At 41.1% G+C, this 23,462-nt stretch overlaps 1 protein-coding gene across 1 annotated transcript in view; it reads left to right on the top strand.

Annotated features, from left to right (window-relative positions):
* Positions 1 to 23,462, top strand: part of ANOS1 (anosmin 1) — a 190,728-nt gene that overhangs the window by 26,265 nt on the left and 141,001 nt on the right. The window contains exon 2 of the mRNA XM_007128919.3: positions 7,393 to 7,440. Coding sequence (XP_007128981.2) covers positions 7,393 to 7,440 — 48 coding nt within the window. The remainder of the gene's footprint in view (positions 1 to 7,392; positions 7,441 to 23,462) is intronic.

The following is a 23,462-nucleotide window of genomic DNA, read 5'->3' as shown; positions in this document are numbered from 1 at the left end:
CTCCATCTATTTATTTCCTTCTTTTCAGTTCTTCATGATCTCATGATGAAGTTTTAAATTTATTTGTATGACTCTCTATTCCATTCATTTATTTATTCAGTCAGTATTCATTACGATCATGAGGGAGCCAGTGGTGAGGGGGAGATATAGACACATCCTGTCTTTAAGGAGGTCATAGGCGGGGCTGGGTGGGGAGTGGTGGTGATGATGACTAAGGAAAAACAACACGAATATGTTTATACTTGGCAACTGTGTAGAGTGCCTCGGAAGAGAAGTACAGGGAGGCGCAGAGCATGTGCAACAGGGAAGCTGTTGTAGTCAGGGAAGGCTTCCTGAAAGAAGTGGCACTTGCAGTGACCTGAAGGGTGCATGGGAGTCGACTTGGGGAGGGGACAAGTTCTGGGTGGGAGCACAGCACTTACAGAGGTTCTCATTCCTGGACAAGCTTGCCAGGTGTGAAGAAGTGAAGCAAAGAACGTGGCCAGGCCCTGCATTCCAGTGGTGGGGGCCAGAGGGGAGGGCTGGGTGTCTGGAGAGGTATATTTGTGTGGTCAAATACTGTTTTCCTATAGAATTGAGTTCTCTGTGAGAGATTTGTAGAATCCAGAGGGAAATTTTGTAGGGGGACTGGTTAATGAAAAGGCTGTTTATTTACTGAGGATGATCCATAACATTTGAAAGAACTCCTACTCTAAACAACAAATGTAAACACATAGCTCTTTTTTACCTTTTAAGTAGACTTTGTTTTAGAGCTGTTTTAGGTTCACAGCAAAATTGAGCAGAAAATACAAAGAGTTCCTATATACCCTCTGACCCTATACATGCACAGCCTCTCCTGTTATCACCCTCCCTCCCTAGTGGTACATTTGCTACATTGACGAACCTTCATCGACAGGTCATCATCACCCCAAGTCCATAGCTTACATCAGGGTTCGCTCTTGTACATTTTATGGGTTTGGACAAATGTATAATGTATCCAGCATTACAGTATCATACAGAGTGGGTTCCGTGCCCTAAAAATCCTCTGTGCTCTGCCTGTTCATCCCTCCCTCCCCTCAACCTCTGGCAACCACTGATCCCTTCACTGTCTCCATAGTTTTGCCTCTTCTAGAACGTCATAGAGTTGGAATCATACAATATTGTAGCCTTTTCACATTGACTTCTTTCACTTAGCAATGTGCATTTAAGTTTCCTGAGAAATATTTTGAGTGAATGTATAGTTGTGCTGATCACTAGCAAAGATTCATTTTAAAAAATATTTTGAGCCATGGAAATGCTTAGTCTCAATTTAAGTCTCCTGAACTCCGCTGTTGAATATATGAGAAACTTTGTGAGTATATCGACAATAGAAGGGAATATCCTTATAACAGTAAATGAAATCAACTATTTTCTTTCTTAATTCCAAAGTAATAGGAAAATATTCTGGATTAAAATGAACTGCTAAATTTTAATCTATGCCTTCATTTTAAAAACCTTACATTTAACATGAAAAGAACATCATCGATTGAGTCACAGCTAATTACTTGTGGTTTCATAGGGTTGATTTGTAAAGTTTAGGTCTATTGTGGGTTTTCTGGAATGGTTTCAACGCAGATGTTCTGTCCTGCTGTTGGACAGTCGCTCAGTGTTGAGTTTGCGAAACTGCACACTGGTTAGTCCTTGTGGCTATTCCACACCATCACCTGCTTACGCTAAAAAAAACAAGTGGGATCTGTTCTAATTCTCTTTTTTCTTTGCAAATGGTTGTATCTAGATAACTAGTTTTCATCTCTCTTTATCCTTCCCTTGAGGGCTGTCTTTGAGTGAAGTGTTTACTTGAAGCTTTTGAAGAATTATTTTTCTTTAAGGAAAAAAATCAAAAGGCTAGAAATGGAGGGACTTTGAAAATATCATTGAAATAGTGTCTGGGCGCAGTTGATTGGACTTATATAGACTCTTTGAAAGTTGGATTGACTGGCATTCATGTTTGATCTAGTTAAACCAATAAAATACAGGCTATAATCTTTATATAATTACAAAAGTCCGGCTGTCTGATCCTTCCTGGAGGTTACCATGATGATTCTAGAGGCAAATGTCTTTCATGCCTAATGTACTTTGTCTCTTTATTTTGCTGGCTTTTAGCCAGAGCGAGACTTTTTTATTTTTGTTGTCAATTGGCTTTACTGGTGAAGGCTATTGTAATCCAACTAAAAACTTCCCCCAGGCGGCATGTTGAAATGTACCGGATTCTTGTCTTTTTCCATTGCTTTCCTGCTCAAAGAGCATTCCAGGTGAGCCATGTAGGTGGATGGTGCAGTGTACGTGCACACCTGGCCCAAACACAGTGGCTGGAGTTACTCAGGGGTTTATAGACATCCTTGATGCTATTAGGCAGGGTTCGTAGAAGTTCGTTGTAGAGATAAATTGTATTGTATGGCCGATGCTGATTGATAAAGGCAAAAGCATAGGGCAGCTGCAAAACCTTGACGTGGGGAGGGGGGGATTGTTTTAAGAAAAATAGGAAACCCAAAACCCAGAAAGGAAATAGGGTGGAAATGCGTGTGTGTGTGTGTGTGTGTGTGTGTGTGTGTGTGTGTGTGTGTGTGTAGAAAATTTCTGCAGAGAGAAAACTCCATGAATAAATTCAAAAGACAAATGATGCACTGGAAACATTTTACAACACCTATTACAGACAAGTTATTATTAAGTCTAATTGGTACTAATAGCTGCTACAATTGCTAAGAAAAGGGTAAACCGTCCTAAAATAGAAATGGTAAAATGCATAGACAGTTCACCGTACAGGAAATACAAATGGCCAATCAAAGGCAGTTAAAGCAATTGCCGTCTCATCACCTTGGCAAACATTGGAAAATTGCTACCACCCAGGGAAAAATCCATGATAATTCTCCCCGCCCCCCTCCCACCCCCAGAGCCTCACTAATAAGGTGGAACCAGTTAGCATAGGATGAGTGTTATACACGGGAGCTGGGAGACTGTAAGTCCAAGATTACTCCTCCACTCCTCAGAACAAAAATAATAGCAAACAAAGAAAGTAACATCAATAATCACAATGGCCTTTAAAAAAAAAATTTTTTTTTTAACATCTAACTCTGTGCCAAATATTTTGCTAAATACTCTGCATGGATTACCTTTTTAATCTTCCCAAGCAAACTATGACATACTATCTTCAGTAATGAAAAAAGAAATGATTTTAATCACAATAATCTTTCATGCCTGCTCTCTGTTGCCCCGAATATTTCCTTCTAATGACAGCTTTTCATTTTATGATTAATGGGAAATTTTGCTTAAAATGAAAATGCTTTGGTTGAGGAAATGCATTGATATTAATTCCCAATCAAATGTAGACAACAGATGGGCTTTGTGGCTATGGGGGTATGCAAGCCAATAGGACAGGGAACACTGTGTTTCAGCATGGGAGGAGGCAGCAGAGTTTGCATTTGCTGGGCGGCTGAAGACAGTCTTTGCTGTCTTCAATAAAAGACAGCAATAAAACAATTCTTCAATAAAACAATTCTTTTTTTGTTGAGGTTGGACCATTTCATCTACAAAGGGAACAAAAGGATTCTAACCAAGGTGTGCCATGAGCAGAGCGTCTCACAGATCTAATCGTCTATTTTTTTTTAAACCCTCTGACATTTACTAAATAAAATATTTTATTTCCAATAAGTCAAAATCCACTGTAATCTGCTTTCTACCTATTCAGCCAACCTCCTCTCCTATTGTCTGCTCCAGCCCATCCATCCGATCTGCTATTCCCCGAGCTTACAGCGTTCAGGACTGTCTGGACCAATTCTACTCTCCTTCCAAGATTATAAACCTGGAGATTCCTTCACAGCCCACTGTAAATCTCACCCTGTGTCTCACTCAGCTTTCCTCACTGGGGTACTCAGGATGTCCGTATTTTAGTTGCTGTCTTTGACTCCCAGTTTCTTAAGTAGAAAATGGGTAAATGAAACTTGTGTCGTGTACGGGACGATTATGTGGGGCTGAATATGTCCAACACCAGAGCGAGTGCCTGCTATATAGACGTGGCCAGTCATGTAATCATCGTAATATTTATCGATAATAATCAGGTCAGTGGCATATTACCCCACTGGTAATATTTTTGTCGGCCACTAACTGGGGGCAGGCAGCAGTTGCCACGCCTCCTTTTGCAGGCCCAGTCACCTTCGCATGGCCTTTGATGGAGGCCACCTCTGTGAGAACCAGGAGATGGTCCAGTTGCTAGTGTGAAACTCTGAAGCAGAGAGCAAACAGGAAGGCCGGTCTGCTGGACCACGCTCTAGTTGAGGAGCTAAGGCTTAGATCAAAGAAAACAGATCCTACAGCAGGAGAGGGTGTGGTACATCTCTCAAGAGCAGTGCGGCAAATGCAGCAGAGGCAGACATCCAGAGGTCCTGCCCATCTGTCCAGGAAAAGGAAGACCTGGAGGGGAAGGAGGTGGAAGCTGGTCCGAGGTCAAGGTTCCCAGAGCAAAAGGAGCAGGACCCTCTGACCTGACACGAGGAGGCAGAAGGCCCTCAGACCTGGTGCAGGAGGTTGTCAGGATCTGGCCCTGACCTAGTCTCTTAGATTGGCGTCCATTCACTTCAGCCCTGAGTCCCTTTAGAAGGAACCTCACTGGTTCCCACCTCTGGACTGTGAGCACAGAGCACTCAGGTTGGGGCCAGGATGTTCTCTGACAGACGTGGTCCTCGGAAGTCCCAGCGGGACCCAACCCCGCATGGACCGAAGACCCTTCCGGGAAAAGACAATGAGGGTGGACGTTCTCCAAAGCTCTCCTGGACCCTGTTGTCAGCTTTCCTGTGATAATATACTCCTCAACGTTTGGCCCCTGCTTTTTGTTGTGGTTGTCACCCTATTTATGACCGACAGCTCGGTCTGCCTAACCCCCCTGTGAACTTTGTCACCAGGCCGAGGGCTCCTTTTCTGAAACACCAATTTGCCCATAATGCCCTCTTTCTTGCACCCTTTTTACTAACACGTCATTTCCAGTAATTAAACCATGTCCACTGTTTGTCCAGCTTTGGCCTCTGCCCAATCTGATTATTTCTCTGATGTCAACCCTGCCACAGATCATACTGAACCTCAGCCCAGGCTGTTCATATACTGCTCCGCCTTCAGCCCCTGTTTGTCGGCCTGATGAACATGGATATGTAGAGAGAGATGAGGGCCCCCTGAAGATGTGTGGACCGTAATGAGGGGATGAGTAGGTTGATACCAGATTATCTAAAATTGCAGGGATGTTCAGCAATTTGGGGCAGTTAAGACTGTAAAGGAGAAAGTTAGGGCCATATGGTGCAGAGATTTAATAGCTAAAGCCTTGCTGTGGGACTGAGATCTAGAGCTGAGTGATTTTTAGATAGGAGAGGAAAATTTCTAATCCTGAACAGTTGAGATCTACCCAGTGGTTTTGGGAATCCTGTATTATTAAGATATATTATTGTGAATGGAAGAGCAAATATCCATACAATGGAACGTGACAACGAAAAAGAATGAAGTATTGACATATATGACAATATGGATGAAGCAAAAATACTATATCATTTAACATAATGTAAAACATTATGAAATGAAAGAAGTCGGACACGGAAGACTACATATTGTATGATTCCGTTTATAAGAAGTGTCCAGAGTAGGTAAATTTATAGAGAGAGAAAGTACGTTCGTGGTGGCCAGGACCTGGGTGGAAGGACTGCTAATGGGTACTGCTTTCTGTCAGGGGTGATGAGAGAGTTCAGAAATTAATGGTGATGGTCGCACAGGCTTTCTTCTGAAAACCACTGAGTTATATGATTAACTTTTGTGTTTGTGAATTATATATCAATAAACGTGTAATAGTATTTTTCAAAAGATATATTATTGGTTCAATGTTCTTTTAACTGCAAACAAAGGTGATACTATTCTATTCATACCGATGTTCTTAAAAGTTTAGGCATTCATACATAGGAAATGGACTACTTTATCTCGTACCCAACCTTGAACTTCAAAGAACAAGAGGCCACAGCATCTTAATTTTGGGGTGACTGTTTCTGTTATCTGTTACAACCACCCCAGCCTAGAGCAATCTGATGTAAATATCAGAGTCCAACCATCACCAACATCTTAGTCATGTGGAATGACAAGTTTCAAGCAGAAATTCAAATACTAGGGATAATAAATCATAGTCCTACAAAACTATATTCAAAAAGATACACGAACCCCTATCTTCATAGCAGCACTATTTACAATAGCCAAGACACGGAAGCAACCTAAGTGTCCATCGACAGATGAATGGATAAGGAAGATGTGGTACATATATACAATGGAATACTATTCGGCCATAAAGAAGGAGGAAACAATGCCATTTGCAGCAACATGGATGGACCTAGAGATTATGATACTAAGTGAGGTTAGTCAAAGGCAAATACCACAGGATATCACTTATATGTAGAATCTAAAATGTGACACAGATGAACTTATCTACAACACAGAAACAGACTCACAGGCATAGAGAACACATTTGTCATTGCCAAGGGGGAGGGGTGTTGGGGACGGGAAGGACTGAGAGTTTGGGCTTAGGAGACGCAAACTATTGTATATAGAGAATGGATAAACAACAAGGTCTTACTCTAGAGCATGGGGAACTATATTCAATATCCTGTGATAAACCATACTGGAAAAGAATATGAAAAAGAATGTATATATTTATATAACTGAATCACTTTGATGGACAGCAGAAATTAACACAACATTGTAAATCAACTATACTTCAATAAAATAAATTTTAGTAAACAAATAAATCCTAGTCCTAGTATTTGGTACATGTTGAGTAACTGTCAAGCTGTGCGAAGTGGATTGTGTCTCACTTAGTTATCCTACTGACCTCATGCAGGAGATATTGTCCTTATGCTTTACAGACAGATACAGACTGAGGGACAGACACAGTAAGTCCCTTGTCCCGAGTCACACATCCCAGTGAAAGGGAAAGAGGAGGTTTTTCCCATGGGATTTGACTTCCAGGCTCAAACACTTATTACTGAATTGGTTAAAATTGAAAGCCTCCAGGATGCCAACTTGTAAATTTACCACAGCTACTTACCATGGAAGAACCGTCTAGCGGGCATTTTCCTGTTGGTCTGTATTCCGTTGCTCAGCACTCCCGAGAGATGGCTCAGACACTTTTCCTTTTGAAACACCTTGAAATCTTCATTATTTTATATATGTATTTGTATCATAAAGCCAAGGGCAAAAAATGATATCCTATTTTAGGAAGAGGGACGTATATCAGGGTGGCAAAATTGGTCTTTCATTAATGCAAGTATTTTAAAATTATATTAATACACACAGGTGTATGTAGATTTCAAATTGAAAATTATTTAATGAGTCAATATTTCTTTTTCTTTTTTGCAGAACAACGGTTCCCTGGTTTGGTGCCAGAATCACAAGCAATGTTCTAAGGTACGTTCCCTACAACTCTATCAGTATTTTAAAAAACGTTTCATTTTGTAACGACTGTAGAGTCACAGGACGTTGCCAAGCTAGTACAGAGAAATCACATGCACTCATCACTCATTTCCCACCAGTGGTTACCCTTTATGTATATGTAGAACAATATCACAAGCAGAAAATTGCCTTGGTACAAGGTATGTTTATGGTTGTATGAGATTTTATCACATGTATGGATTTAGTTAGTGTAGCCCCCACTGCAATCAAGATACATATATCAACATTACTGTATACTACCTTATTTCTCTCTTTATTCTCTAATCATTCCAATCAAAAGTATTTTTAAGGAGAAAACATCTTTTGATAACACGAGAAGATTTAATGCATTCTACTTACACCTAAGTTGTTTTGTATGCGTTTATTGTGTTTGTGTGTGGGAATTGCTCGTTCGCTAATCTGATTCTTTAAGCAGTCTCTTTTCTATCTTTGAGTGTTTCTTGTTGCACACACATGCTCTAAAGTTATCATTATACTCATTCATATGTTTCATAGCATAGATTTCTTACCTCAGTCCCCAAACATCACCATCTTTAAATATATTTATATGTTTATATAGAGAGTATATATGTAAGTATATGCTTTAGCTCCAGTCTCAAAGTCGGTTTTATATTCAGATTATATAAGTGAATAAAGTTTAAACTTGCTATAAATACTGCAGCACTTTGGGATTGTAATAGCGTTTGATGAGATTTCTTTCATGGTTATGACTATTAGACCGAAAATTGAAGCATTCCTTTGTTTTACAACCAAAATTTCATCTGAGCAATACATAATAATATGAAACAGCATATTTATGAAGAACGTTATTAGTTTGAAAGGTCTTTCAAACAAATGTTCTCAAAGTAAATGATTGTAGAATAATGTTCCTAAACGTAAAACTTCACTATAATGATACATTCTGACGTTCATGCATGCGTTGTGTCATTTAATCCGCATAAATGTTATTAAAAACAAAACAGAATTATTATGTGAATGTGAAATAATTTGGTGAAAATAAACTTTGCTTAGTTCTGACTCTCTAGATTCTGGGCAGAAATGAAGTGTCTGGTTTATGATCCTTTTACTCTTTTTATATCATATCATACATATTTGCTCTGATAAGATATTTTCTTTCTGGTTATCTATTATATTAATTGTTCTTCAGTTGGTGTTTTGGGTAATTTGTTTATGTCATCACTGCAGGAGAGGATATATATATGTGTGTGTGTGTATATATATATATATATGAATGTATGGCTATGAGACTGACTACATTTCATAAGTAGTGTTTTTGTCCAGTTTTGTTAGTTGGGTATTACTTGAATGATAATTTGTTGTATCAGTATTATTTCTCATAAGCACCTCTTTTCTCCTTATGCCATCAAGAAATTAATTTTTTTTTTTACACACTTGAAATTTGAATGGGACGCGTTCATTTAAACTGCTTTTAAAATATCCTAATTAAAGAACATTGCAGCCCTAGGGAATACAGATTGTTAAACCATATTTTGTAATTGAATGATCAAGGCTGACCTGAGAGACTGAACTTGACAAGAAAAGAAATCAGTTCCTTTTGCCTGAAAGCAGAAATGAATCAGTAAGTCATAGATAACTTCAACAGAAACTTGGGAATATATTACAAAGCCAACGTAAATTTAAGGGTTGTCTTTAGTCTGAATCCTTGGGGATGAATCTTACATGTTAATCAAAGTTTATCTCTTTTGGATCTTATCACCATGGGATACATTTGCAGATAATTACAGTTTGCACTTCTTCTGAGATTCATGAAGCATTGTGTAGGCTTTTCCTTTGCTTTTTAGGTTAATGAGATGAAGGGTGAGCGGTGGTAACTCCATTTTACACATGGGGAAATTCAGGCACATACATATTGGATAATGGCCTGGAATCACTCAGCAAATCAGTAGAGGTAAACTAAAGTCTGGAATGCCATCTCCTAGGCTGTGTTGTATAGAGACCAACAACTTGAAAAACCGTTTTGAGCAAATATTGGGACAGAAGAGTAAAAACACCTCAACCAAATCAAGAAGTAATGCTGATGATATAACTTTCTGAATATATGTTAAAAGATAAAGTTTACGTAATATTTTATAGAAAGTACACGCTTTCTAATTAGTTCTCGTGGTGTTTGCAAAGCCCATCACCGTCAGGATCCCTCCAGAAGGTGAGTTCTTCTTCCGATCTAACTGCCTGCCTTGTCCGATCTGCCATCGTCTCTTGCCTGGACCAATCCAGGAGCATCCTCTTGGGTCTCCCAGCTTCTACTCTACCCACGTGGCCGCTGGAAAGACCCTTCAGACATATAAGCTGAATCTTGCTGCTGTCTGCCTCACACCTTTTAATATCTTCCTACCTCACTCAGTCTAAAACATCGGTCCTGTCTTGTCTGCCTGTGCTCTCTCTCCAACTTTCTCCTCTGCTTTACCCCCATCAAGCCTGCTTTTCCCTCCACTGGAAGCCTCCTTCTGCAGTCACCCAGCTCACCTCACCCCATTCATGTCTCAGCACAAATGCCACCTTCTCAGCCTTGCCCTCCCAGGTCACCTCCCACCCACTTACACACTTCCTCGGCCGTATTATACCCGCATGGCATTATATCGTTGTTCCTTTATCTCTGAGAGTCTGTCTCCTTCACCAGAAAGTAAGCTCCGAGGGGCATCGACTGAGTTCTCTTTGTTCGTTGTGATATTTTCAAGCCTAGAATGGTGTTTGGCACAGAGCAGTTGCTCATCAAATATTTGTGAATGAATCCATGAATGAAGTCCATACAGTACATTTTCTTCCTCCCCCAAAGTACATCATTACTGTATTACCGTCAGGAAAAAGGTTATCATCCATTTTGTATCCATGTAACTTAGCATGATTATTTATTATTAATTAGGGAAATCTTCCTCCTATAATGAAGCCAGTACTATGAAGTCAGGGGTCTTTAGCATCATTTAGCTCCTAGATGATGGAGAGCAGTGACTTAGTGTCCTGCATGGTTTGAGGCCAGTGGTTCTCAAGCTGGAGCGATTCTGCTCCCAAGGGGACATTTGGCAATGGCGGGAGACATTTTTGGTTGTCACTACTGGCATCTAGTGGGTGGAGCTCAGGAATGCTGACAAACTACAATGCACAGGACGCCCTCGCAGTGAAGAAGCTCCAAGCTCAGTAGCGCCGAGGGAGGTTGAAAAATCCTGGTCTGTGCATTTTGCGAGTTATAAAGGAGTTGAAGAACACACTCCTCTTCTCAGCAGTTTTACTTTATTATATGAAGGAAAATAAACATATAATTTACCGAGCCAGTGGTATGCGCCAAGCACCTTTTCAGGGGCTCATTATATGTTAGGAATTCTAACGCTCATCATATACAATTTCTTTATTTTAATAAATTTATTTATTTATTTTTTGGCTGCGTTGGGTCTTCGTTGCTGCGCGCGGGTTTTCTCTAGTTGCGGCAAGCGGGGGCTATTGTTCATTGCAGCGCGCGGGCTTCTCATTGCGGTGGCTTCTCTTGTTGTGGAGCACGGGCTCTAGGCACGCGGGCTCAGTAGTTGTGGCTCGCGGGCTGTAGGGCACAGGGTCAGTAGTTGTGGCGTACGGGCTTAGTTGCTCCGCGGCACGTGGGATCTTCCGGGACCAGGGCTCAAACCCATGTCCCCTGCATTGGCAGGCGGATTCTTAACCACTGCGCCACCAGGGAGGTCCACATCATATACAATTTCTGTAAAAGGCCAGATAGTAAATATTTGCATCTTTGTAGCCCATAAAGTCTCTGTGGTAACTGCTCATGTGGCCACTGTAGCATGAAATCAGTGATAGATAGTACCTCAACAAAGGACAGTGGCTTTATGTTTGGACACTGGAATTTGAATTTCATGTAATGTTCATGTCATGAAATTTTATTGTCTTTCCCAACCATTAAAAAATGTAAGAACCATTCTTTGCCCGCTGGCTGTACACAAACAAGCGCCAGGCTGGATTCGCCCATTTGCCAGAGTTTGCCATTGGATTCCCACATGCAAAAGCAGTCAAAAACAAAACAGTAAAGTTGCATTTGTCTCCCAGTACAAAGACATATCTTGATGTAGTCAAACTAAAAAATGGACAGTTTCTGGCCTCCTGTGTGCAACATTGTCGGTCAGCTTGCGAGGATTTGTTGAATGAATGAAGGAATGGTAAACAGCAGTAAGAAAACATCAAATCACAATTAATTTTTGAAAATTCCGTGTTAAAATGCGATTATTAGAGCCAGTAAAACTTGTGGAGCACTTCAAGCTGGGCAAAAAGATGGCTGGGTGTGTCCCCTCTTGCCCCCTGGCAGGTTATCTGCATTGTTCATCGTCTTTGAGCTGTTTTCTTCCTCTCTAAGTGTAGAAAGCTGATAATAATGCAGATGATTCTTGTCCATGGAAGTGCAAATCGTTGTGTGCAGCGTATTGCAATTGCTGCTTCCCCCATCAATAGACCATTTTGCATCTAGTTGTAAATCCATTCTAGCCTTTGTTTTTTGGTGTGAATATATTTACATTTGTATTTCTTGGATTTCTCCTTTGAACCACATGTACCATACTACTGGCTCTTGCAGTATTTCATGAGTTAAATCTTTGACACTTGTTCATTTTATATTTGCATGCGAGTCATGCGTTTACTTTATAACATAAGCATCCTTTGACCTTACGCTGCTCAGTTACCTTTCTAAACATTGCATCCAAGAATGGCATTCTTGCTGACACGCACGCACCCCTGTCTGGGGAGCAGGCATGCTCATCGTTCTCCTTTTGGGTGTTATAACTCACTCACTTGACTTTTGTTTCCCATTTGGTTGTGAGGATTTGAGTTGAAAAGCAGCAATTTAGGGCTCAATCTTGGTGCGGTGGGGGCATGTTGCTTTGATCTCAGTGGGAGTTCGGTTCTTATAAGGGCTATAACTCCAGATTCTTAGTGATTTTCCAGGTTTATTCAGAGCCAAATTTAGAGGTGAGGAAGATTGGTTTTGCTTGTATGAACATCTGGACAGTTTCATTTGACATCTGTGAAATTTATTGGATGAAGGTCAAACCCCAGAAACGTAACTGAATGTGACTGTTGAAGGTCTTTGTGTTGTGTTAGATGCTTTCTATGATTTATGTGGTAATGACTGTAAATCCATAGAGCCCCAGGGAAATACCTCTCAAGGAGGAAAATGAAAACTCAGGCACCCATGGAAATGCGCTGTGTCCAAACACCCAAAGAACCAAAGTTGAACAGTTTATTTTTTGTAATATTCTAGTATACAACAGTTTGAAATTTCAGTTGTTTTATATCCTTTAAAACATTTAAAGCCTATTGTAATACTTACTGATATTCATACAGTTTTCCCTGACTTTGTGTAATCAACTTCAAGGACAAAGTTGATGTCTATTGAGCATCTCTTGTCCAACATATTGATATCTTTTGGGAGGTACCAATTATTTCATAGGCACAGCCAACATTGACATTGATTGTCAAGAGAAGTTGTAGGTTTGTGCCACTGGAGGAGGAGAAAACTTCTCCAACGTTATAATTAATTCCCTTTATTTTGGATACCAATGTTATTATTTCCATAAGTAATGATCATGATATTATTTCTAAGTAAATGGGATGTGATAATCTAGGAAGAGAAGAGAAATAGTCTATTTCCCTAAACCAGTGGAATTAAAACGTGTGTGGAATGCATACGAAAAGAAATTGTGAGGTGTGTGAAAGTTTGGCTAGTGTTCTTTTGAAATACCAGTCTGTACGTGCAGTATTGTACTAGCATGATGAATAAAAATTGTCAAATGCACATTTGTTTGACTATCCTATAACATCATGCCAGTAAATGGCATAATTTTAAGTACCCCGAAGACCATTATGTGCTTTTGTGCTTACCAAGCGATGAGGTCTCTCCTCCGGGAGACCTGAGCTCTTGGATTTCCTGGTCTCCATGCAGCTGAAAAATCACATCATCAGCAACCTTGAGTTAGGGGTCCATGTGTAACTACATTCTCAAGTACTCCATCCAGTGTCACTGTAGGGGAACATTCAGGTCGGTATCATCTCTGAGGTGAAGGCAGAAACGGAGAAAAAAAGAAAGAACAAAGTAAGAGAATGTGGAACAACAGATAAAAACAAAAAGAACTTTCAAATGAGGGAGCGAAATGAACACCTAGTTTCAAAACTTCATTTCTGAAGTGGTAAGTGCTGAGGTTTGTGAGAATGAGCGAAGGCCCCCAGCAGGGTCCCTGCTAGGGCTCAGGCAGGTGGATCGGTGGGTTGGTGATTTTAACAATGAGAGATTTGCCATCTGTCACCGCCTCCTGGGATGCAAGCTCACAGCTCTAATTGGAGCCTTCAGCATGGAAGGCAGCCTGAACTGGTGTCACTGATTTGCTTTCCCTCACACTGCCATGCTTATGGTAAGTGTTTTCTGCCCTCACGCTGGGAAATTTTATCAAACATATTAGTGTGCTTTGGGGCGATCATTAGCCATCAGTAGCCGGAACATTCCAGGGTTTTTTTAGCCTGGAAACTAGCCTGTGTGCTGCAGTAACTTGCAGAACTTGGCCAGGCTCATAGCACAATCAATATTTAAGGAAAATAACAGGTTCTTATTTGGATTTAAATCCAACATGTGACATGTTAATAGCCCAACGTGTTTCTGATTTTCCATATCGGTTTTTACGGATGTGAAAGACTTCCACCTGCTGTAAACTTCAAAGCAAAGACATGTGGAGGGGAAGAAGCACCTCTATGTAAGTCTTTATCCTCACCCCTTCCCCAGCTCTTCCTATTAATTTCTCCTTCCATCTGATGAAAGAAGATGCAAACGAAATCTCTTATTTGGTTCATGACTGGGGAAGGGTTCCTGAAAGCTGGCTCTAGAAAGGGAATGCGTTTTGAACATATGAAACACATATACGTCAGGATGTGTCACATGGTGATTATGGTCTGACAGACGTTTTGAAGTTGTAATGTATTCATCAGAGGCACACAGAGGAGCCTGTATGAGCTCCGATTGCTTGAAGATGTTGGGTTTGAGCTGGCGACTGGCAAAGAGCACCAGTGTCGATTGAAGGATGGGAATGGTTATGTTTTAGAAAGAAGATAGACTTGGACTTCAATAAGCTGGGGAGGGCAGAATTTGTGGGCACTGAATACATCATTGTGCTGAGTTGCCCTGCCTTCTCCAAGGAGAAGTAGTCTCCACTGAGGTGAAAACTCTCACTTGAATTTAGGCGGGGCGGGGTGTCAGCGTTTGCTTTTCTATGTTCATGATTGTGACCCCACCCTGTAGGTAATCCTTGACATGAGGGTCAAGTTGTTCTACCTAATCATACACAGGAATTCCTCTTAGAAGCCTAATATGTGTTGGTACATGGTCTGTCTTGGAAACATTATTGGTCTATGTTTGTAAAAGAGCAGTTGTTATAGGCAAATAAATCTAGGTATTAATTTCAACTCTGTTTTTACTACCTGACACTCTCTTTACTAGGAGAGATGCTCTTGTGCCTAATTTTGTTTGTTTGTTTGTTTGTTTTTTGTTTTTTGTTTTGTTTTTTTGTGGTACGCGGGCCTCTCTCTGTGTGGCCTCTCCCGTTGCAGAGCACAGGCTCCGGACGCACAGGCTCAGTGGCCGTGGCTCACAGGGCCAGCCGCTCCGCGGCATGTGGGATCTTCCCGGACCGGGGCACGAACCCGCGTCCCCTGCGTCGGCAGGCGGACTCTCAACCACTGCGCCACCAGGGAAGCCCTCTTGTGCCTAATTTGCCTAAAGAAGGAATATAGGCTAATTATTTGAAAAATTAATTTTCCTTTCTCAAGATTTCTCACTTTTTATCTATTTGATGTGGAAGAACTTCCTTCATCCTATAAATAATCACATTCAGTTAACTTAGTATGTTTGTTTTCTAATCTTTGGGGTCATAGGACTTTCTGTAAGATTCATTGCTCAAAGCATGATGTTCTTTGGGTGATGTTGTTACTGAACCAAACTTGGGTCTGATCGCCCGTGCAGTAAACCCAATCTACTGACACGGGGTTGTGGTGAAGGGAAGTGTAGTGTTGATTGCAAGGCCAAGAAGGGATTATGGGCGGCTCGTGCTCAAAAGACCCGAACTCCCTGATGGCTTTCAGGGAAACGTTTTTAATGCCTCGGTGAGGAGAAGGGTTGCAGGTGCATGACCAGCTGGTGGACACTCTTCTGATTGGCTGGTGGTGGTATTTTGGGAGTCAGCGTCATCAACCTTCTGGTTCCAGCCGGTCTGGGGTCTGTGTGCTGGTGGGCAACATGCAGTTAACTTCTTCCACGTGGTGGGGGTTTCAGTATCTCCAAAACAGCCCAAGGACATGGCTCAGAATATGATGTATAGCCCTTGAGAAGGAAACAAACGTCCTTGATTTTGTTTAATGGCTAAACTATTATTTTGTCTTGCTTGACTGTTTTCCTTTATTTCTGCATTTTTTACTTCTTGGATTAAATTTGTTCTTTGGAACTCAGGGAAACCCTAGGAGGCTAAAGTTTTTCTATAAACAAGAGGAATGCAGAGGACATGGGATGGTCTGTCCTGGGAAGGTCGCATAGGGTGCTGCTTGGTTATAATATGAAGTGTGTGTGTGTGTGTGTGTGTGTGTGTGTGTGTGTGTGTGTGTGTGTGTATGTATGTTTAATGGCTAAGCTGGGCATTTGTTCTAAACTCTTTTTCAGCCTAAAATTACCGTAGCTGTGCATGGGATCTACCGTTGAGTTTGTACCTTTTGTTTTCTTCTGGGTTGGAAGAGAACATTTTTCCTAAGGAGGATCTTTATCGAGCACTCCCTTCATCTTCTTTGATGTGTGTATGGGCAGAGTTAGGATGATGTTTTTATTCAAACAGTCGTCCTCGTTAGGATCTGTAATTTTTGCTGTGGATGTCAGAGCTAACAGCAGCTCTGCTGGCTGTGAAATGACAGTGACGTATCAACGAGCCGCTGCTCTCCTGGTACTTGCCAAGAACTAGAATATCAACCCTTTTGTATCCTTGCAGTACCAAAAGGCACTAGAGAGAAACAATATTTATACATGCCTGATAGATATATAGTTTCCAGATGCTGTACAATCCATGCCTCCGTTACAGGACTAACTATGTCCTTTCACAATCTCAAAATTGTCCTTTGACAAATGACATTTACTGAATCCCATGTTGCTGCAATGCAGCACGTGTAATACTCTCAGAAACTATCTCACAAACCCAGTCACCGAGGCCACTCTGAGGAACTTGCCAAGGACATCGGTCTGTTATTCCATGCCATCTTTAGGAGAAAACTTGGGAAAGCATTCATCGTGTTCACTTTATCAGCACTAATTATGCGTCCCTTAGAAACGGGTAGATATTTTAGCCTGTGAACACTGTGTTTTCCCCTTAGAACTGACTGTTAGAAAGCTGAATGATAAATAAAATCACCTACTTTAACAAGGTTACTGAAATTTATCCCGTGTATATGGGAACTAGCTTTATCCCTGACTCCCATTTTTATTTTCCTTTATCTTGTTTTTATCACACACATGACTCCCGTTTTTATTTTCCTTTATCTTGTTTTTATCACACACATGTAAGATTTGTTTTCTAGCTGTATCCTATGGAGCTTTGTAAATTGTCTTGAATCCTTTTAGGAGTGAGAAAGGCAATAGATAAATCCATAAATCCCTAAAATAACAAATAACTAGAGAAATGCCCCATTGTGGGTGTGACACTTGCCTGGTGCGTTGTTTAGTTTCCTAAACCATTTTATCCACAGTTTCATGGTTCACTGAGGTGAGATGACAAGACATCTATATTCCTAGCAGAGCTCTTTCAGCTGGTACTGACAACTGGGGCTTCATTCCTTGGAATGGAGCGAAGGTGGCCACTTGTCAGTTAGGTAATGGCTGTGACTGGGCAAAAGAAAGGAGAAAATGCAGTTTAAGTTGTGAAACCAGGGTGTGCGTATGGACGTGTTCTGAGGGGGAATGAGGTAAGTGGAACAAAGGTGAAAAGCTTTTGTTTGTGAGCGCCTTTTCGAGCCAAAGGGGTTTGGCCCTGTCTTCACAGATCTTAAGTCATAAATAGCAGAGGTCAAAGAATAGTCTTTAAAACCACACAATAAAGAAAGAACTTCTCTCAACTGGGTCTTTTCAGAGCAGAGCTACCAATGTGGGTGAGTTCATTTTCCATTTGCATGGGGGAGGCAATGACTTAAAGTGTGCACTTTGTAAAGATGCCTCTCCCTCCCTCCCTGTCTCCCTCCTTTTCCCTTTTCTTTCTCTTTACTTACTTTTTCTCTCTCTCTCCCTCCCTCCTTCCCTCCTTCCCTCCCTCCCTCCCTTCCTTTTTTCTTTCCTTCTTTCTCTCTATTATAGTATCTATTAGGGTAGCAAATGTTGATGTCTATGAAGAACCTTCCCAATCTGCCTTAGGTTATGGGAGTTCCTCTTGAAAATTTTAGGCATAGAGTAATAGAAGTGGATGAACTGGGCATTTCACCTTCTTTAGCTACAGCAGAAATCCCACTCAAGCTACAGCGTGTGCATCTCCATGTGCTTTTCCTTACGCCAGTAGCTCAGTTCACATGGATGTTGATGGATATTCGTGTTGGAAGACAGGTCGCGGTAGGGCGGAGCTGAGGGGGAGACGTGTGCTGGTGGTTAGAAAACTGGGCTCACATGGCATTGCCTTATTAAACAGCGGGCGTTTTAAGTAATTACAAGTGACTGATTCTGCGTCAAATTTCACATAGGGAATGAGAACCGTGGAAGCTGCCTGGGCCAGGACGGGCCTTGCGCTGTGCAAGCAGAGGTCACTGGGTGTTCGGCCGCCTGCAGATGCGGCCGGTTCAGCCTTTCGTAGCCGTTTTCTCACGTGCCTTGGTGGCACCTTTGTGGAGAGGGGCCGGGGAGCTGCCCGCTCTTCCCCCGGACGGGATGCGGCTCTTCTGGCGTCCATCTGCTGATGAAGGTGGGGCTCTGGAGGGGCTGCGCGCCTCCCGGTTCTCACAGCTGCAAGGTTGAACTTGGGCGGTTGCAGATGAATGAGCCGCCTTTCCCAAGAGAAGCTGCATAATGGCTTCGGGACTATTAAGCTGTGAAGATTCATGCTCTGGCGTTTGGGAGTCTGTGTTCAGCATCTTTTCCTTGGGGAGCGAGGGGGCATGTGCGTTTTTGGCTTTTTACATCCAACTGTATGCACATTTTCCCTTTTTGTATGAGGAAATAATGCCTGCACTAAGGGTAAACCCTCCCCTCCTCCTAAATCCTTCCACAAAAAGATACTTATTAAGGCTGGCATTCTGAAGAACTAAATGCTTCTTTAACTTTGCTTTATCTGCTTCAATGAGCACAGTGTACCGAGTCCGGGGAATTCACATTATGGCCGCGAGCCGCCCTCCCTATTCTCTGGGGCTCTTTGGGCACAGAAATAATCCCTTCCTAGAAGCTTTTGAGAAAGGAACTGAACTATGCGGGCTAATCAACTGTAAATCTTGGCCATCCCCAAAGTATTGCATGAAGTTGCATCGAAAAGTGTTCCGATCGCCGAGAAGCCTAGTTTCAAGACCTAGGGCAAATTTGCAGCAAACTTGTTGATTTGCTGTGTTTTAAAACTCCGGAATGCTGCTCCTTTCTGCAGCCATCCTCCGCTTTTGTTGTTTGCATTCTGGGTATGTTTATTTCGTTTCTTTGTCACTTGGAGACAAAAAGACAATGAAACTCCTTAGAACTTTTGTTTTCCAACTGGTAATGGAGAATATTATAAGGAGACGTGAACTCTGATGGAACGTTGAATTACAAACGCTCGGAGGCTCTTCTGTGTGACTTCTAAATCATTTTCTGCTCAGTCACGGGACACTACTGGGGAGGAAAAAATAACCTAGGTTGGGAGAGTCACATCTCCAGGCCTCTGTGAGCCACCGTGCTGGAATCTCCCATGTTATCCCAGGAGCTGTCCTTCTGCTGAGAGGTTGTGTCTTGCTCAGGACGAAGGCAAAGCTAGGTTGCCTGCATTCTCCTTGGACCTCTAAGATAGTATCAACAATGCATTTACAGTAGCATAAATCAAGCCTTAAGACACTTAATGTATAGAGGCGAAGGCTGTCTTTCTGAATCACCACAATCTCATGGAAATGGGACAGTGGCATCTGCTCTCTGGTGTTTGAAAGGCAGAATGAGAACTTCATTTTTGGCCAATGAAATGTCCCTTCTTCACCTGCCTCATCCTTCCTGATATGCCTCCATCTATACGTGCACAAACCACGGCCATTATTTCTATCCTGAGATGTGGATTCAGCTCCATACTGAGCATTTCTGGTTTATGGTCCTTTAAAAACACTCTAAGTTGCTGTGTCCTCATTGAGACACATTTCTTCTGCCCTTTGCGTGAGAGGTGGCGAGCATCACGTGGAGAGTCTGGTCTTTGGGCTTCGGGGCTGAGGGTGTGACTTACAAGCTCTGTGACCCGGACCAAGTGGCCTATTTGCCTTCTCCAAACCTGTCCCTCACCCTGGATTCCCTATAGTAATTAAAAACATGGCTATTCATTCAATCACTCAACCTAAAAACTCACAATTCTCCTGGGTGCCATCCTCTCCTTTACCTTTATACCCATCCTTCTGCAAAGTTCTTCAGTTTCATGCCTCAAGCTCATTTGCCATCCTCTCTGCTATAACTCACACATGTATCGTCCTTGAAACATACTTGTCTCATGGCCTCTATTTTCTCCCTCTTTCTACTATTTTATGGCTCCCAACTTCTTAGAGCAATGCTTCTCAAACATTAGCATGCTTAAGCATCTCCTGGAGCTTACTCAAGTACAGATTCCCAGGTCCCACCTCCAAAGATTCTGATTCAGTAGGTCTGGGCTGGGGTTTGAGATTCCGTGTTTCTAAGAGACTTCCAGTGGATTCTGGTGTTGCTGGTCCAGGGTAGCTTCAAGTTTCTCACCATTAAGTCTGATGATAGCTGTAGGTAGGTGTTTTTGTAGATAGTCTTTATCAAGTTGAGAAAGTTTCCCCTCTATTCCTAATTTACTGAAAGTCTTTATCATGAATGAGTGTCAGATTTTGTTAAATGATTTTCCTGCATCTATTAATATAATCATGTGATTTTTCTTTTTTAGCCTCTTATCATTATGGGTTACATTAATTGATTTTTGAATGTTGAACCGGCATTGCATTCAATGCTGGGATAAATCCCTGTTGGTCAAATGTTGTGAATTCTTTTTATACATTTTTGGATTTGGTTTGCTAATATTTTCTTGAGGATTTCTGCATCTATGTTCATGAGAGATAATTTTCTTCAGCTTTCTTGTAATGTCTTTGTCTGGTTTGGGTATTAGGGTAATGTTGGCCTCATAGAATGAGAGGGGAATTATTCCCTCTGCTGCTGTCCTCTGAAAGAGACTGTAGAGAATTAGTATAATTCCTTCCTTAAATGTTTGGTAGAATTCACCAGTGATCCCGTGTGAGCCTGGTGTTTTCTGTTTTTGAAGGTTATTAATTATTGATTCAATGTCTTAACATAGATATAAGCATATTCAGATCATTGCTTCTTGTGTGAGTTTTGGCAGGTTGTATCTTTTAAGGAATTAGTCGATTTCATCTAGGTTATTGAATTTTGGGGCATAGAGTTGTTCATAGTATTCCTTTATTATACTCTAAATTTCCATGTGATCCATGGTGATGTCCCCTCTTTCATTTCTGATATTAGTAATTTGCGTCCTCTCTCTTTCTCTTTGTTAGCCTACCTGGAGGCTTAATGATTTTATTGATCTTTTTAAAGAAACAGCTTTTGGTTTTGTTGATTTTCTTTATTGATTTCCTGTTTCTAATTTCATTTATTTCTGTTCTAATTCTTTTTTCTTCTCCTCACTTTGGATTTAATTTGTTCTTTTTTTTCTAGTTTTGTAAATCGGAAACGTAGAGTACTGATTTTAGATCTTTCTTTTCTAATATAATGGTCAATGCTATATGTTTTTCTTTAAGTACTGATTCCCCTACATGCCACAGGTTTTGAAAAGTTGTGTTTTTATATTCATTTAGTTCAAAATAATTTTGAATTACTTTTGAGGTTTCTTCTTTGACCCATGTGTTATTTAGAAGTGTGTTGTTTAATCTCCATATGTTTGGGGGTTTTCCAGTGATCTTTCTGTTATTAATTTCTAGTTTTCATTCCATGGTGATCTGGGAGCAGACATTGTATGATATCTCTTCTTTTCAATTTGTTATAGTGTATTTTATGGCCCAGAATGTGGCCTGTCTTCATGAGTATTCCATGCGAGCTTGAGAAAAATGTGTATTCTGCTGTTGGATGAAGTAGTCTGTAGATGTCAATTATATACAGTTGACTGTTGGTACTGTTGAGTTCAACCATATCTTCACTGATTTTCTGCCTCCTGCATCTGTACATTGCTGAGAGAGGGGTGTTGAAGTCTCCAGCTATGATAGTGATTGCACCTATTTCTCCTTGTGGTTCTATTTGGTTTTGTCTCATGGAGTTTGTTGAGAACCGTTACGTCTTCTTGGAGAATTGACCCCTTTATCATTATGTAATGTTCTTTTTTTATCCCTGATAATTTTCTTTACTTTGAAGTCTGCTCTGTCTGAAATTAATAGAGCTACTCATGCTTTCTTCTGATTAGTATTAGCATACTTTTATTTTTATTGTTATTATTTTTTTTGTGGTACGCGGGCCTCTCACTGTTGTGGCCCCTCCCGTTGCGGAGCACAGGCTCCGGACGCGCAGGCTCAGCGGCCATGGCTCACGGGCCCAGCCGCTCCGCGGCATGTGGGATCTTCCCGGACTGGGGCACGAACCCGTGTCCCCTGCATCGGCAGGCGGATTCTCAACCACTGCGCCACCAGGGAAGCCCAAGTCACACTTCTTATAGACAACATATAGTTGGGTCTGTTTTTTTTATTCATTCTGACAATCAGTGTCTTTTCATTGGTACATTTAGACTATTGACATTCAAAGTGATTATTGAATTAGTTGGGTTAATATCTATCATATTTGATACTGTTTTGTTGCTGTTGTTCTTTGTTCCTACTTTTTGTGTTTTTTCAAAATTGAAGTCTAGATGATTTACAGTGATTCAGGTGTATAGCAAAGTCATTCAGTTTTATAGATAGAGATAGAGATATTCTTTTTCAGATTTTTTTCTGCTGTAGGTTATTACAAGATATTGAATATAGCTCCCTGTGCTATACAGTAGATCCTTGTTGTTTACCTGTTTTACATGTACTAGCATGTATCTCTTAATCCCAAACTCCTAATTTATCCCTCCCACCCCTTCCCCTTTGGTAACCATAAGTTTGTTTTCTATGTCTGTGAGTTTATTTCTGTTTTGTAAATCTGTATTTTTTTTTAGATTCTACAGATAAGTGGTATGTTGATATTTGTATACTCTGACTTCACTTAGTGTGATAATCTTTAGGTCCATCCACATTCTGCAAAGCATTATTTCATTATTCTTTTATGACTAATATTCCACTGTGTATATATACCACATCTTCTTTATCCATTTATCTGTCAGTGGACACTTAGGTTGCTTCCATGTCCTGGCTATTGTGAATAGTGCTGAAATGAACATTGGGGTGCATGTATCTTTTCGAATTATGGTTTTCTCCAGGTATATGCCCAGGAATGGGATTGCTGGGGTCATATGGTAATTCTATTTTTAGTTTTTTGAGGGACTTCCATACTGTTCTCCATCATGGCTGTATCAATTTACATTCCCACCAACAGTGTAGGAGAGTTCCTTTACCCTCACACCCTCTCCAGCATTTGGTATTTGTAGATTTTTTGATGATAGCCATTCTGACCAGTGTGAGGTGGTACCTAATTGTGGTTTTGATTTGCATTTCTCTAATAATTAGGGGTGTTGAGCATCTTTTCAGGTGCCTGTTGGCCATGTGTATGTCTTCTTTGGAGAAATGTCTATTTAGGTCTTCTGCCCATTTTTTGATTGGGTTTTTTTTTTTTTTAT

This window comes from Physeter macrocephalus, chromosome 7, assembly GCF_002837175.3.
Source record: "Physeter macrocephalus isolate SW-GA chromosome 7, ASM283717v5, whole genome shotgun sequence".
NCBI classification, from domain to species: Eukaryota; Metazoa; Chordata; class Mammalia; order Artiodactyla; family Physeteridae; genus Physeter; species Physeter macrocephalus.
The sequence above is the reverse complement of the archived record's forward strand: the minus strand, read 5'-3'. Positions and strand labels throughout refer to the sequence as shown.